Source organism: Chlamydotis macqueenii, chromosome 2 (assembly GCF_036417535.1).
Source record: "Chlamydotis macqueenii isolate bChlMac1 chromosome 2, bChlMac1.mat, whole genome shotgun sequence".
NCBI classification, from domain to species: domain Eukaryota; kingdom Metazoa; phylum Chordata; class Aves; order Otidiformes; family Otididae; genus Chlamydotis; species Chlamydotis macqueenii.
In genome coordinates this window covers 34,189,479-34,206,193 of record NC_141557.1, presented here as the reverse complement: position 1 = coordinate 34,206,193, position 16,715 = coordinate 34,189,479, and the positions used below count along the sequence as shown (strand labels likewise).

General features: G+C 41.1%; 1 protein-coding gene across 1 annotated transcript; it reads right to left on the bottom strand.

Annotated features, from left to right (window-relative positions):
- Positions 1 to 5,561: 5,561 nt before the first annotated feature.
- FAM221A (family with sequence similarity 221 member A) lies at positions 5,562 to 13,955 on the bottom strand. The gene is made up of 7 exons (XM_086741898.1): positions 13,826 to 13,955; positions 12,349 to 12,522; positions 11,700 to 11,890; positions 9,286 to 9,492; positions 8,344 to 8,454; positions 7,586 to 7,674; positions 5,562 to 5,816 (listed from the first exon to the last, which is right to left on the bottom strand). The coding sequence occupies exons 2-7, from the start codon at positions 12,396 to 12,398 to the stop codon at positions 5,754 to 5,756; spliced, it is 711 nt and encodes a 236-aa protein (XP_086598024.1). The 5' UTR covers positions 12,399 to 12,522; positions 13,826 to 13,955; the 3' UTR covers positions 5,562 to 5,753.
- Between the last annotated feature and the right edge of the window lie 2,760 nt (positions 13,956 to 16,715).

Here is a 16,715-nt window from a genome sequence, read left to right as displayed (position 1 = left end):
AACATTACAAAATATCTATAGTTAAAAAGAGAAATTCAGATACCCTTCCAGAGGCCGGTGGCCTGGGGAGGTGCATGCACGCACCTCGCGGGCCCACCAAACTTCTCCCTGCCCTACGCACTTGGCAGGTTCACCTCTCAGTGGGCTCCCGCTCTCCTACCGCCTCACCCCCACGTTTCTCCTCAGCCCTTCTCCCGCCGAGTGGGAGGCGCCCGTTTCTTCAGTGAAAAACGCTTTTTCGACGCGAAGAAGCGCCGTAAGGTGGGCACGGCCGCGACGTCCCCACCGCGCAACCCCGCGCCCCCGAGGACCCTTCCAGAAGCGAGGGCCGGGTGCCGGCTACGCCCCCGACGGAGCGGTCCCGGCCCTACCTGAGGCGGCCGGGCCTGTCCGGGACGACGAACCCCACCGCAGCCCCACGTGCGCCTCCCGCCGGCGCCGCCGCCACCTCCCGCCGCCGGTTCTGCGCATGCGGCCGCCGCGCCCAGCCCTCGGCGGGACCTTCCGCGCGGCCCCGCGCCCCAGGCAGCGGCTACGCGCCCCAGCCGGTGCCTCCCCTTCCCTCCCCTCCCCCAGTGGGGGCCGTGAGGCAGCCGGACGCGGAGGGGCGGTCTCCTGCCTGGGCCTGCGCGGGGAAACGGGCCCTGCTGCCGCCCCTCAGGCGGGGAAACCTTAACCGGTCGAGGGCAAGGGGGACTCTTCGAGGCTTGTAGGCAGCAGGCTTTTCCTACAAATGCGTAATTCTGCACCCAGGTGCATCCCTCACCACACTGAAGGGTGGCGATGGATGTGAGCTGATCCCGCTTTTGAACCCCTAAGTTGATGAAGGCCTCAAAGCTCCCTTTGCACATGCTCATCCACTGCCCCTCGTGTGACGTGATGTGTAACTGTTCATCTTTTGGTTTCACACATGGCGAGTTGCAGTTTTCCTGTCTTATTTAACACGAGAATTAAAATCGATGAAGCCGCTAGCGAGGCAGGGGTGAGGCATTAGTGAGGGGTGCTGGTGTTCCCCAGACCAGGTGTTACGGTTCAGCCTGGGACTTTGCCAAGGGAGGGAGCCGAAGGAGCACGCAGGCTTAGTGCCCAGCTGGGGCTGACCGGCAGAGGTGCAGTGAGTGAAAATCTGAGCTAAACCCAGTGTAAAGCAAATAACGATTTCCTCTACCAGACCAGAGTTGGATCTGAGGGCTCCAAAGCAAGAGCAGGCTTCTAGACAAAAAATCCCAAACAGTTACACCTGTGCAAAGTCTTTTTGACTGGAAAACCTTTGTTGTTGTTTTCAATTATATTTGTGCTAAGAAAAAATACTATCTCTAGTGCTAGAGACTGCTCAACAAAGACACTGACAACTTGACAAAAGTAATTCTGCACGGATGCCGTTACTGGCTGTGAATTCACACATCGCATTCCCCTCCCTCCCAAACCTGAGACAGACAGATGTGTTTTAAATTTAGTATCAGAGAAGTGCAGAATGGGAAGGAGCCCCTTGCCCTCCGCTTAGGATCACTGACCACTCCACTATAAAAAATAGCCAAGGTACATCTAAGCCTTTTCATAGGATAATTAAAACTGGTGAAACAGTGTTGTTCTACACTCTAGGGGTGTTATAATAATGGCAAAATATTGATTTTGAAAGCCAGCTGTTTAAAAAATGAGAAGTGCTGAAGCATTGCCTGAGACCTACGCAATTAGGCTTTACCGGCTCAGAGCACTCTGTATGACAACAAACCATTTCTCCCGTGCCAGATTCCTTGGATTAGAGTCAGAAATGGTTAATGTATTTAGCTGAACAACAGATAGACACCCACAAATAAATCATACAGATGAACCGATAACTTACGTGTCCCATGATACTGTGTTCAAAGTTCATGACTGCACACAGGAAAGCAAACCATCAACAAGTACGTGTTAAACTGAGCTCTTAATTTAATGACCACTGTTAATGGCAAACATACTAGCATTTGGTCTCTGCTTTTACCTTTACAAAAGTTTTCTTAACAGAAAATAAAGAGATTTTTCAGTAGAATTGGAGGTTGCTATTTTGATCCTACAAAATGATTAATTTTTTTAGAATAAAAATAACAGTAATTCCAGTTAAGTGCAAACTTCACTTATCAGTGTCCAGTTATCATAGCCAGCAGCATTATAAGATACATTGTACCTGGTTGTCGATGTATAGATACGAATTAAAATTCTACAAAAAAGTACTACATGAGTACCAAGAACTCAAAAGTATGCCTTCTAGTAAGGAAAGTGAGTTTCTTTTACTTGCACATCATCAACGTGACTGAAAAGTGGTCAGAACTCCTAAGCAATATTTAACGCAGTTGGTATTCTTATGATCCCATCTGTTTTCCAACTAAAACCAAATCTCATTAAATAAATGTAATAACTTTTTAGTATCATTTAAGTGGAAATTTTAAGTAACTTTAAGCACAGAGTAAAATTTTTTAAAAATTACTTTGATAAAACCCGTTCATGATGATCAAAGTACAGTTTAGTAAGTGTGAATTTGGCAGAGCAAACATTTAAAACTGACAAGTATTTTAAACTCAAAATGTCAATAAAAGCACATTTTATTGAATAATACATTTTAGGAAAAATACATTATTTCCTAAAAGTATTACTATCAATATAAAAACAAATATAAAATACAAGTTTTTTTAACTATTAAAACTTCTGTCTATAACAATATTTCACTGTGAGAAACCTCATCTCTGAAATACACACATGCATTTCTGGAACTGCATTCCCTAGTAGGTATAGCCAGGGGATAAATATGAAGTAGAATGAACTTCTGCTATTAACATTGTAATAATCTCTCTGAAGACTAAAATAAAAATATCTTTTCATATTTTCATTTACCATTTTTTTACCAATGTTATTTACATGTCTTTGTTTCTTGTAATTCTGTTGTGAAATACCTATTTACTTAGGAGACGAAGTAAAGGATCTGTAGAAATGATTGCTTATTAGGACCAGAAGAGGGAGCTCAAATTAATAGTTTTATCTACCTGGACTTGTGCAAGGCTTTTGACACTGTCCCGCACGACATCCTTCTCTCTAAACTAGAGAGACATGAGTTTGATGGACAGACCACTCGGCAGATAAGGAGTCGGCTGGATGGCCGCACTCAGAGAGTGGTGGTCAACGGCTTGACGTCCAAGTGGAGACTGGTCACTAGTGGCATCCCTCAGGGGTCTGTGTTGGGCCCGGCCCTGTTCAACATCTTTGTTGGCAACATGGACAGTGGGATAGAGTGCACCCTCAGCAAGTTCACAGATGACACCAAGCTGTGTGATGCCGTCGACACGCTGGAAGGCAGGGATGCCATCCAGAGGGACCTTGACACGCTGGAGGTGGGCCCGTGCCAACCTCATGAAGTTCAACCAGGCCAAGTGCAAGGTCCTGCACCTGGGTCGTGGCAATTCCAGGCACAAATACAGGCTGGGCAGAGAATGGATTGAGAGCAGCCCTGAGGAGAAGGACTTGGGAGTGCTGGTGGACAAGAAGCTCAACATGAGCCGGCAATGCGCCCTTGCAGCCCAGAAGGCCAACTGCATCCTGGGTTGCATCAAGAGAAGCGTGGCCAGCAGGTCGAGGGAGGTGATTCTCCCCCTCTACTCTGCCCTGGTGAGACCCCACCTGGAGTACTGTGTCCAGTTCTGGAGCCCCCAACATAAGGACACAGACCAGCTGGAGAGGGTCCAGAGGAGGGCCACAAAGATAATGAGGAGGCTGGAGCACCTTTCCTATGAAGACAGGCTGAGAGAGTTGGGGCTGTTCAGCCTGCAGAAAAGGAGGCTCCGGGGAGACCTTATAGCAGTCTTCCAGTACCTCAAGGGGGCCTACAAGAAAGATGGGGAGAGGCTGTTTAGTAGGGCCTGTTGTGATAGGACAAGGGGTAATGGTTTTAAAATAGAGGGGGGTAGATTTAGATTGGATATTAGGAAAAAAATTTTTACAATGCGAGTTGTAGAACACTGGAACAGGTTGCCCAGAGAGGTGGTGGAAGCCCCATCCCTGGAAACATTCAAGGCCAGGCTGGATGAGGCTCTGAGCAACCTGATCTAATTGGGGATGTCCCTGCTTCTTGCAGGGGGGTTGGACTAGATGACCTTTGAAGGTCCCTTCCAACCCTAACCATTCTATGGTTCTATGGTTCTATTTATTAAGTTAAAGCAGTATGTAATAGCTAGAAGGTAAAGGTACTTTTAAAACATTCATTAGACACTTTGATATATATATATGCATTTAAATTAAAGTAACAGATTAACCTGTCTGATTGGCATCTGTAGTAATGGCAATATAGCTCAGAGTTAAGGTAAATGGCTTTTTTTAATCATTGAATTTGAGCAATTGAGCCTTCCATTCTCTTCTCACTCAGATTTCAGCTGTTTCCATCAGTCACTGTACGACCTGCATCCACTCCTAAGAACTCTCCTTCCCTCCCACAGCTGATACCTGAACAAAAAAGCAAGTTGCCCTGCACCAAAGGTATTCACCGTCACCTCTTTTCCTCTGCCAATCAGGCACATAGAGGCATCAGGCACACAGAGGCATTCTCAGTGATGGCAATCAGAGCTTTGTAAGCTTCTCCCAACTCTTGCTATAAGTCTCAGTACACACATAGCACTTGAAAAGTCTTCAATCCAAGAGACATCTTCAGGTATTTTTAAGGACAAGCTGGCTTACACCTCTCTGTTTCCAAAGGAGACTAACAATAGCTCAGGCTCTGCTTTTGCATCCTAAACTGCAGCCTCTGCCAGTTGCTTGGTACCAAGTGCTTGCTGTGCTGCTTCGCAGATTTAAACCACCATACAAAGTTACCGATTTTAAATTTTCCTGTCCCCTGCCTTTAATACAACATATACTGCCACAGCCATGAATATGGACAAAGAAGACAAAATCACTTCTCCCTTCCCTGAGGGACTGTGTTGGATTAGCCATGATGAAAGAGTATCTGTTGGATACATAAGTTTATACCCAACACTATATAACTACTTGTTTACATGCAGTAAATAGCATGTCCATTTCCACTTACTTTTTTCAGGAGTTCAGTGTAATAGAATCATTGTTATGGACAGTATCAGACAAACAGAATGGGGAGAATGGTACTGCTAGAGAAATCTGGGGAAAAGTATACAAGCGGGATTCCTTCACGTACCTAGTAAGTATGTGTGGAAATGGGTTAACATGCATACAGAACTCTACATGTAAGAAATATTTATATGTTGGCAAGAACAGAGCCTATACAAGTGTGAGATAAGAAGAGCATGTTTGAATTCTATGTGAAGGTGATGAAACCAACAGAAAGAAAAAGAAAATTAAAGATTAAAATGTCAATATTAACAGAATGAATCCCACTAAGTAAAAACCCATGAACAAGCTACAAACAAAGAAAGTGCATCATAAAAGTCTGAGAATAGGACATATATTTTCTTTGCCCTACTACATTGTGATACTTAAATACATGCTTATTGTTTCATATCTTAAATAACAATTCTGTAAATCTCCAAATATGATTTTCCACTCTCAAAGGAATATCTATGTAACAATTGTGGAGATTATAAATGCATTTATTAAAGTACCAATTTTAATACAACAAGAATATAAAAAAATAATTTCAGCAATAGACCAAAACAGCAGAATAAAGAAATGAAGAAATAAAAGTATGCAAGGAGGCACAGCAAAAAATACACTTCACTACAACGATTAACACTGTGCCATATAACAAGTATTTATTAATTTCACAGCTTCTTTGACGGCACTGGACTTTTCTCTTTACGTTTAGCAGCCTTCTCCTTTTTCAGCTGTGACAAAGAAAGAAACCAACAGTGGTTCAAACATTAATTTGCAAGTCAGCTACTAAGGCAATATTAAATCTCTACATCCAGTCATAAATTTTACAGCATGATTTATGCAATGGAGAGAGCTACAGATCATTATTAGCCTAACCTAGCATTGCTTACTTTTGCATCATAGGACAAAGGAGCACTTCCATAGCACTGCAGCTCTTCCCCTATTCAAACCAGAGCTGCATTTATCGCTGGTAATGGCAATCTAGGTATCTATGTATCCTTTGAGGCCAAAGTGCCTCACAAATGTTCACAGCTTTATCTTTATGTCAAGGAAAGGTAAAGAAGTTTTATTACAGACGTGTAACAGACCCAGTTGGATTAACCAGCACGCACAAAATCACGTAAGAATTTTGTTGCTCAGGTAGATATTAAACGTCCATCTCGGCGTCTTCTCACAATCCACAAGGTCATATCTTCCTCTCGTAAGATTTTTCTACACAATAGGCTCTTACAGCATGGTATCGTTTACCAACACACATATATTTAACTGCCATGCTGTAGTAAGACTAATAATCCAAGCAAATATATCTGTTGGTTTTAGAAGCAACAGTTGTTCTCAAGTATTGTTACATTAGTGAATGAATTCTATTTAGAGCAATTATATTAAAGGGATGCACAGACTTTTGCATCTCATCTAGCATAAGATATTATGTTGCTACCAAAAATGCAAGGAAAAATAAAATAATATTTTTAGCATGCTTTTTTCTTCCCATAAGACAGTATCAAAAGGAAGCAAGACCCCAGTCGTGATTTGGATGTCTACAAATGAACTCACTGCTAAGCATTCCTGTTGTTGGTCTACACAGGAACTTATTTTAGAACTTTTTTACATATTTGAGGCTTGAGGTTTGTATCTGAAATTCCTGCTACCTTTTGCAAAGAAAATAAAAACTTAGGTGGAAAAAGAAACACAGCAATTTGGATTTGATAGTAACAAGTTTTCTCCTGTAAACTGATACTATACTTGAAACACCTTACCATATTGTGTGATGATTTTTAAAATAAAGAAAATTATTTAAAATTTCACAAAGCTAGAACAGCTTTCTCATTAACAAACACCTTGTTGCAAGCAGTGAGCATAACAGCACTTAAGCTTTTAAAAGTTAATTATGCAATATTGCCTTACAGAATCATTCATAAACACTTAAGGCATACTTCCAGCAGAGATGGTGGAGCTAAGGAGATAATGTGGGGAAAGACTAAGTATTTAAGCATTTAAGTAACCTACACCACAGGGCATTTAAATTTATGATACAGTCAGTGGGCTGGAGGAGGCACCTCTAAGAGGGTGATTCAGATCATATAAGAGAGACGTGCCAGTTTAGCCCAAGTACACAGACATTTTTAAGGAAAAGAACATCATAAAGTTTTATAAATGAGGTAGTAAACACACATTCCTAATGTCACAGATGACTTTATGTGAGTCTGCTTTGTTGTTTCTTTTTGTCATATAGTAAAATATTTTGGTTTTCTGTAATGGAAAGTTACCTCAATAAAAACCTGCCCAGTTAAGGTAAATACCATCCCAGACATGACAGACCTCTGAAATCCTACAACAGGTCATAATTGTATTTAAAACTTTATTATAAGAAGCTAGTGTTTTCTCAGGAAGAGAACAAATGACATAATGCATTTATATGATGCTTAAATCATACATTTATCTTTTTAGACATCCTCTTGTGAAAATACATTTAAATTAAGCAATAAATGTATTAACTTGCCTGTTCTTGATAGCTTTTTTCAAAGTAAGCCATGTCATCATCTTCTGAATGCTTTCCATGAGAAACTTGACTTGTGGCACTGGAACCACCTGTGCGGAAAAAAAAAATCCCACACGTTTTTTCATGAATGATGCTTGCTATTCCATTAGTTATATTTTACATTTGGCCAAACACATTTAAAATGAGAACTCACCTTTATGGGCAAGTAACAAACCCCAGCAACTGGGACCAACGAGTAACTTCTTTAGTCTAGGCTAGCAGCTATTATAAGTAGTCTTGGAGGAGTTCAACAGTTATGTTAATTGCTAAATTCTTATACTAAATAAGAGACATAAAATAAGCATAACCAATCCATACTTCCATGCGGAAGAGGCTTTCTGGTAGAAGGCAGTTTCACAGGATTGCACAGGATATGCACTGAATATGTACGATTATGAGCTTCTATTAGGAACTAAAAATTTTAAAAACTGATCCAATGAGTAAGTGGCACCATTAGTGGGGAAGATACCAAATGCTAGAAAAAGATCCTTAAAGTTAAAAAGCACATGATGACCAAAAATAACAAGCAGTAACAGAAGAGTTATTCTAAGCACTTCAAGTACATGAATGTTGTACTAACTTTTCACATAACAAGGTTTTAATACTTATCTTAATCAACTTTGATTTTAGCCCTAAGCACCCTTCAACTCATAAATAAAACCAATTAATTTTATATTAAATACTTTTTGTCAAACAGTATTATCCTACTAATGTAGCACCTGCTATCTGTGAGATGGTTTGAGCAGAACTAGAAGGTCCGTAAAATGCTTTTAGCAATGGATGATCCATGCTGGTAACAGGGGATTCTAGAAGTTCAGCAGAAGGAGCCCCTGTTAGAAAATAAGTTGAATTAAAACAAAAATTAACTTAATATATCATGAGATGTATTAAGAACATACATCTGTAGCCTTGTCAAAACAAGGCTACAGATTAATATCTACAACACTCAGTGCAGACTCTGAACTCGAGTGTACAAAAGCAAAAAAGGCTTCAGAAGAAATGCAAAACTTTATTTCTTTAATTACTATGACTATGCTATAGTTTCTAAACTTCAGACAAATCCAGGAAACCAGATCAGAATTTAAAAAATAAATAACAAGTATATGGCAATAATAGATAAAGCAGTATTTCAGGACAAAATATGTCCATTACTAAATGACACAAAATCACAGAGCTGCAGAGGTATCAAGGCTAACTAACATGCCTGTCAAAAATAAAGTTCTACAAATGACGGGGTTTTTTTATGCTGAACAGCTATTAACCTTTGAGTTTGGGGAAAAAAAAATGCTGTAACTGTATAACCAAGAAATACTCGGGCAGTATTAGGCTAAAGGATTAACCTAAATCTAACATGGAAGTACTAAGAGAAAAACAGAAGTTACAGAATTCTTTCTAAAAGATAGGCTCCACTTCAACCAGAAGCTACAGGGCTGAACATTAGAATTTTTATTAAAGAGGTTTTTTATCTGTTCACTACAGGAAGTTGGACAAGACTGTCATTGTGGTCTCTTCACACCTAAGGACTACTGGAAAAAGAAGAATCTGTTCTAAGTCCTACTCCTATTGATACAGTTTGCCTTCGAAAGTCTATGTTGAATCACTCCTTTTCAAAACAACTTAGTTGGTGAGTTAAAATTTAATCTCAGACCAGCTGCACTTACCTGTTCCACTGTCGTCGAGTCTCATGTAGCCTTCTGCTAGTGAACTAAAACCAGTCAGTCCTCCCATAGCAGCATAAGGAACATCCTGCCCCACAGGCTTTCCTTGGGCTAAGCGCTCTTGTTTGGTTTCCACAACTGTTTCATGAGCGTATGTAGGCTGACCACATGCACAGGTAAAGCAACTATGAAAGCCCGCACACTTGGAACCTAATTAACAAATAAAAAAGTGTTATGAATGATTGGAGACAAAATGGTGTTTCCCTAAACTGATCTTGTCAAAAAGTAGAGTTCCTTCACTGCAAAAGCATCCAGCTATGCTTTCTATTTGGAAGCATGTATGTGATTTGGGGCAAAGCAATCAGCTACCTTTGCTGAAACCTTTTACAGCCTCTTTTCATCATGACGTGAAACTGCTATATGAAACAAGAGAAAGGATGAACATGGGGATTAGATCATAGGAGTCATCCAGTCTCAGGGTCTCATTCAGCTGAGTCTGGAGTACTTCCTAGGATGGAGATTCCACCTCTATGAGCATCCTGGACCAATGCTGGTCTTCCCTTGGAGCAGACATTTATTTCCTAATATCTAATCGGATTTCCTATGTTGCAACTTGCGTCCAGTGCTGTCAGTGACACTCTTCTCTATCCCTCCCCTGACACAAAATAAAGAGAAAAAATGCTGTCACTGGGTAAAGAAGAAAACCTGCCACGTGTCAATGTTGCACAGCCAGAAAACTTCAAATCACAATTTATGATACAAATCACAATTTAAATGTCTTTTACAATTAGCAAAATTATCTCAGTAGCAAACAGAGGCTGTGGCAACAGGAAAGTTGGTTCAATGTAAGAGTACCATTGGACTTACTTTAGGGGTTTTTTTAAGCTTACATAGCCATATAGTTACACAAATGACGTGGGGCGTTCAGAAACACAGAGTGAAGTGAAGTGAAGTGGTGTATCTGCACTAGCTACAGCTAAGACTGTCATCAAAGCCCTGCTGGAGCAATGATGTGAACAAGAAATTGAGGAACTGATTTTGCAAATGTTTCATTATACAAATTACCCTGCTTCCAGTTCCCAGTTACAATTCATTTTGCAGAGCACCAAGAAAGACTTTTTTAAAGTCTTGTGTAATATGTTCAAGGATCACATTCTTGGAAACGTTAAAGGCCTCTTCATATCATCTTGGGCATTCCACAGTAATAGAATTCTTTCTCTGTGTTTGGATACAGAATAAAGTATATACAATATATTACATTCAACAGCAATATTTTTTCAATTACAAAGAGAGTACATCTCTAATTTATCTATCACGTTTGATTTATGCAGCACTGGGCTATATTAATAGCACTATAGTAAAACAACACAAGCCCAAAATAGAAGCAAGTCTTGGCACTTCTCTGTGTAATCTTTTAAGCCCTCAGAAGTGTCCGGTATTTCTGAGAAACACTAGGAAAAGTGTATAATGTAAATTATTATTAAAAACACTGTGTTCTAAGGATGCAGTCTGAATCATCCAATTGCACATTTAAGACTTTAAGACTTTCACATTACTTAGAGCAAATTTCTGAAAGGTTGTCATATAAATATTTTATGTTTTATTCTATGGGATATGATTCTCGTCCAGCAAAAGCTGTTTTATGGTTTTTCCTGTACAAATTAGACAGACTTAATGAAAGAAATCTACTAACAGTACAAAACTCTAACAAAAAAATCTTCAGCTTATGTAATTTAAGGTTTCAAACAAAAACATCTCTATGCATTATTTAGTTTCTATGGTTAACAATTACTGCTGTTTCATTACAATAGCCTCGAACAACTAAAGCAAAAAGCTGCCTCTTAATGCTTTCTCAAACCTTTTGCTGGAAACTCCATTCCTGTTTGCATTTCTGGACCCACAAGCTGTACGCTTGGGAACTACTTTGTTAGCGTGCTAACAACAGTACTATTTGGCAACAGAGCACTACTTCCCATTGAGCTGAGAAAAGATACACAGATACATTAATGTTATATTCAACTAGGCAATAGAGGAATGGAGATCAACACTTCTCTCAGACTACCAAGTTCAAGTAGAAAAGTCACGTGCATGCAGCAGTGGAAATGACAAACTGCAAATGGGGTGCTTTCATACTGCCTAACTTCAGGTGGCTGTCCCCGTATGTACCTAACCAACCGAACCATCCAGAAACTTATGCTCCTTCACAGAACTTGGGGAAGCTAGGGGTGTTGTTCTAAACCCTCCTGTGCAAAAGGCAATGTCTTCCTTGCCATTTCCCATCTTTCTGCAAGAACCAAAATACACATCAGTGACAAGTGCAGCACATACCTTATACTCTGGGCAGAATACAGATCCCTAACATGATGTTCCTGTTAAGTTTCCTAGCAAAGAATGCTGCAAGCCCACTAGCAACTTACAAGAGTTACATGGAAATCCAGGTGCTGCACTGTGCTGATCAGCAAAGTGTTTGCATCTACAACGGACGGGCTGGGTGCCATTTAGAGGGACATAGTGATAGGACTGGCACGGGCAACGGCTCACTCTACAAGGCACACAAATAGGACGGTCTTTGGGAATCACTTCGTAGTCCGTTTTGTGTTGTTTATACCTAAACGAGGCAAAAATAATAACTTTTATAACTTTGCTAGTATTTATCAGAAAACTAACTGAAAGGCTTATAATTTATCTTACAAGTTCTGTTTTGAAGTATCTTTAAGTATATTAATTACTGTTAATTTTCAATTAAATGCATAACATCAGGTGCTTTTATATCCATTACATAAATACCACAAATCCTTATGTTTCGTTTTGACAGCATTATAAGAATCAATCTGATCTACAGTAACTCATGCCTTAAAGCTGAATTTATTGAAGACTACAAAATAATTTTGTTTTCAAAAAATGCATTGAGATTTATATTTAAGAACAGTTCTTGTTATTTAAAATCTAATTTTCTCAACTCTTGGACCTTAAATTAACTTGCCTATACTGTATTGTAATGTATCTGGAAACATTTCACATTTTCCTGATTTAAAAAAATATTTAAAAAAAAAAAAAGATACTTACCGGTGAGTGCAAAAGCACAGCGTCTCTGGTCCCACAAGCTTACAGTTCATGCCAGTTGGTGATCTCCAGCTCACATACAACCTGTTCTGTAACCGAATTGGTAATACTTTTCTTTTGTACTCCTCATATTCCTCAGGGGTAAAGAGCTTTCCTCCGTCATCATCACCTACAATTCTGTAAGCATGTCATTAAAAAAAAACATAAGAAAATGAAGACAATAAAAGTAGGTTTCTCAAGATATTTTTCAAATAACATCTAACAATAATTTTGCTGGAAATGCAAACAAAAAATCTTATCTTTCATAATCTAGTGATACACATTTATCAGAACTATTAGCTGACCTTTACAGAAATTTTGTGAATAACGTTCTTGTAAAAAATTTGCTCTGACGGACTGAAAACCAACATTATGAGATCAAAGAAAAAAATTAATAATGCAAACTACCAAGCTCCTTTCATATGGCAGAAAAAGGAATGGGCATCAAGGGCTGTGTAACCAGCCAGCTCTGCCTCAGATTTCTAAAATGACCTCTGGCGAGTCACTTCACCCATCTACACCTAACTGTACTGCAGGCTTGCATCAGGTTACCTAATCTCAGTCTGGTCTGAGTAAGATTATTCAACTGCAAGTAGGTAACCACGCTGCCTTCAAAGTAACAAACAGTAAATCCAAGCTGTCTTCTACTTTGCAAGAAGACTGTGCTAGTTTCTGTACATAAAGTTGATAGCAGCTGTATCCTGCATCTCGGACAGGCCCATTTTTTTAAGCTATCACTACGTTGAGATTAAAGATCACCAAATAGCTTAAACTCCGGTGCAGCATCCAAATTCTACATTTATGGAGACAACTGAAGAAAGTAAAATCCGTAACATGCAATTTAGACTTAATTACAGCACCTGACTATGCTGAAGGTTAGTTTACTAATGTGTGTAAATATCTCAGTTATTATTTGTTGGATATGCTAAAACATACTGAATGAGTGATTCTTTGTCAAATATCCTGTGGAGTTGTACATTGCCAGTACTCTACAGCACCAGAATAACGTGTCAACACATCACTGTCATTTGCATGTCAATCCAGCTGGCACCCACTGAATCAGTGCGTAACTACTTATGTGAGAAATACCACTGTGCCTACCTCTGGTGTTTTACTCAAGCTTTTCCTAAACAAAATTAAGGTCACATTTCAGTGTGATGGCTGAGTTAGTGTTTATTTTTGCTCAAGATGAACTCTTCAAGAGGAGTGATGACAAGATGAGCCAAGCCATGTAGGAGTGCAAGGGCACGCATTTATACCTTAATTCACGAGGCACGAAAGCTCGCGTTTCCTGGAGGAGTGGTACCCTTGGCAGACGACCCTCGACCACCACATGACACAAGACGTGCTCTGACGGACTGAAAACCAACATCATGGGCCTGAGGAACGAGCTTTAGTGTGCCCATTGGGAGCCGCCAACGTTGGCAACATGCCTTGGCACCGGTGAGGCCCGCATCCCTGAGGCCTGCCTCCTCTCCACAGCCGCCGCAGGTCAGAGAGAGAGATTCCTTCTCCCCGGGCATCTTCACCGGCTTAGTCAGGGCGCTTCCAATTTCGCCATTAAACGGCGGGAGGGGTGGAGTGGGGTGCGTGACACAACGATGCCGCCGCAGGCCCCGAAGAGGCGGTTTCAGGGACGGCGGGAGACGAACAGAGTGGCGCCCGCCCCTCAGGGGAAACCGCAGCCCCCAGCCCCCGCGACCCGCACCGCGCCGCCTCTCTCCCCGGTCCGGCCCTCCCCTCCCCTCCCCTCCCCTCCCCGGCGGTACTCCGCGTACTCCTCCAGGGCCGCCGCGTCCGCCCGCAGCCGCTCCATGCCCGGCCCCGGCCCCGCCGCCGCCGGGCCGCCCCGCCTGTGCGCAGCGGCCGCGGGGAGGGGGACGGGGAGAGGCGGGCGTGGCGGGCGCTGGGGCCTGTGCGCGGCCCACCCGCCTCGGGACACGCGTGGGTGCTCGCACGGCCTCCACGGGAAGGTGGTCACGCCTCTCAGAACTGCAGGGCACGGACACAACCGCTGATAACGACCGACCGTGTCCACCCCGAGCCCTCCCGGCGCCTGCCCCTGTGCTCGCGTTGTCCCCAGCTGCTCCTGTTCTTTAGACCTTAACCTGCATCACGGTGTTTCTGGTGGGTAGGTGAGGGGTATTTTGGGTCGGTCACCGGTTCCCTGGTAGGTGTAAGGGAGGGAAAACCTGAGGAACGCTCAAGCTAGAGACAGAGAATGATCAGGAGGTCCTCTCACGAGGAGAACCTGTGTTAGATCACTTTACGTACACCTTGAAACCGCACCTCGCTGCCCTGCGATTGTGTGCCCAGTACAGAGCATGCAGAAAGCCCAAATCTACACGAGAGGTATGTTGTGGGTGCAGGACTACTTCTACAATGTCCTGGCAAAATACAAAGTACAGTTGTATTCTTTACCTACAAAAATTTCTTCCAGCCTACCTGAACTAAGAAAAAAAAAAAAAAGCCTTACTGCATTCACTCAAGAAGCACAATTGTTATGATCTCTAATTACTCTTAGCTGATAGCACTGCATTGAAAAAAGGCTGTGGTAGGGTCCTGTGTAATGAAGCGCCAGTGCTCCCGCACGATATGATTAAGTGAGGCTTGTTTTTCTCTGTACTGCAAGGCAGTCTGTATTAGTTCTGCTACTACATCTTAGCTCAGAGACACAAAGTTTTCAACAACAGTAAGGTTAGCTACGTTAACACTATCACCCGCAATCATTTGATTCTAGTAGTTGAGTGATTTTCCTCTTTTTAGTTACCCCTTTTTCCTGTACATGAACACCAAGCCTATCCTACAGTACCACGCCTATCTTCCTAGAAGGTAAGTGGACTGCCACCACTTCAGTCCCACTAGGAATAATTAGTGTGTGTTGGTAAGGCTTGCTCAGGCTCCCGATGCTCCCCTACTCTTGTTTAACTTTTAAATTCCCACTCAAGCAAAATAAACAAACCATGTTAGTTACCAGTTTTCACCAGTGCCATGCTCCAGCCAGTATACATTCCTGTTTGCGTCTGATTCTGTTGTTGTGTACTGTAAACAAATAAAAGGTCCTAGGAATGTACTATGTAAAAAAAAATGCTAACAAAATCACGTATGACTTGGCTTTCATTCCCTGTTCAAGCAATATAATGGAAGTCAGCAGTATTATTCTGTTTATTAGGAGTAGAAAGACAGGGTGTGGTTTGTAACTGTGTTGAGGAGCTATCACCAAGTTGACTATTGCCAGGTGACAAGTCTTCCCTTTACTGTGGATTAAGTGTATTGAGAAGAGGTAACATCTTTTATTAGATCAACTGATACAATGGGAAAAACAGACAAGCTTTATGGCAAACAAGCCTTTCTTCAGGTTTAGCTTTGACAGACAAGGTCCTACCGCAGAGGAAAGGTTCTTTGTTTTTTACAGATTGAGTTGATGGTGAAGATGCTAGCAAAAAGAAATGCACTAATTCAAGCATTAAATTATTTTCCTGTCTTAGAATTCTAGTCTTTGGTTTATTAAATAGACAAAAATTATATGCCAAAGAGAAGTTACAGCCTTTGTATAATGCTTACTTGAAAAGATATGTCTGAAAACACAATTTTGGCATAAGCATGAGCATTTCTCCATGTTTTTTGCCTATTCCAAATGTTTTTAATTTCTAGTTTGAGTAAATTGAGGTGATTGTAAAGAAATCCATTCCAAATATTTACTTTTCAACAAACAGCTTAAATATTTAACATTTTGAGACAGATCATAAGAAAGAACATAAAAAAGCATAAGATGCAATGTACATTTAATTATTGATGTTTAGCATAATGCATTATGACTTGTCCCATGATGTATACATTTAACAAAGAAACCATCTCCCCTGGATTTCCCACCACCACCACCTGCCAACCTTTCACTTGTTGCTGTAGATCTTGAATCTTTAAGTTACCTCAGTGGGTAAGTTTATACCTATAGAGAGTTTCATTCTTAGTGAATGAAAGCATCCTCAGAGAATGTGGAAAACATGACCCAGTTACAGCATCAAGGAATTCAACTGTAAAACTCTTTAGAGCAGAGACAGTCCCTGTCTTTGTGTTTTAGAGAGAATCCAGAGCTGTTGATTCTAAAAAAAAAAAAAAATAGACTGCTGCCATTTATCTGAAACAGCTTGAAAGTTTTATTTCATCTAGAACATGAAAGCTACCTCTTGATATCACAAATCTTACCTCAAACTCACTGATGTTCTTTGAAAGCTCTTCCATTATAAAATGTAATAGACGTTTTGTTCATAGTTCAAGACAAAAGAAGGCCAACTTGGGAAACACTCGTAACCAAAGATGGTTCTTAGACT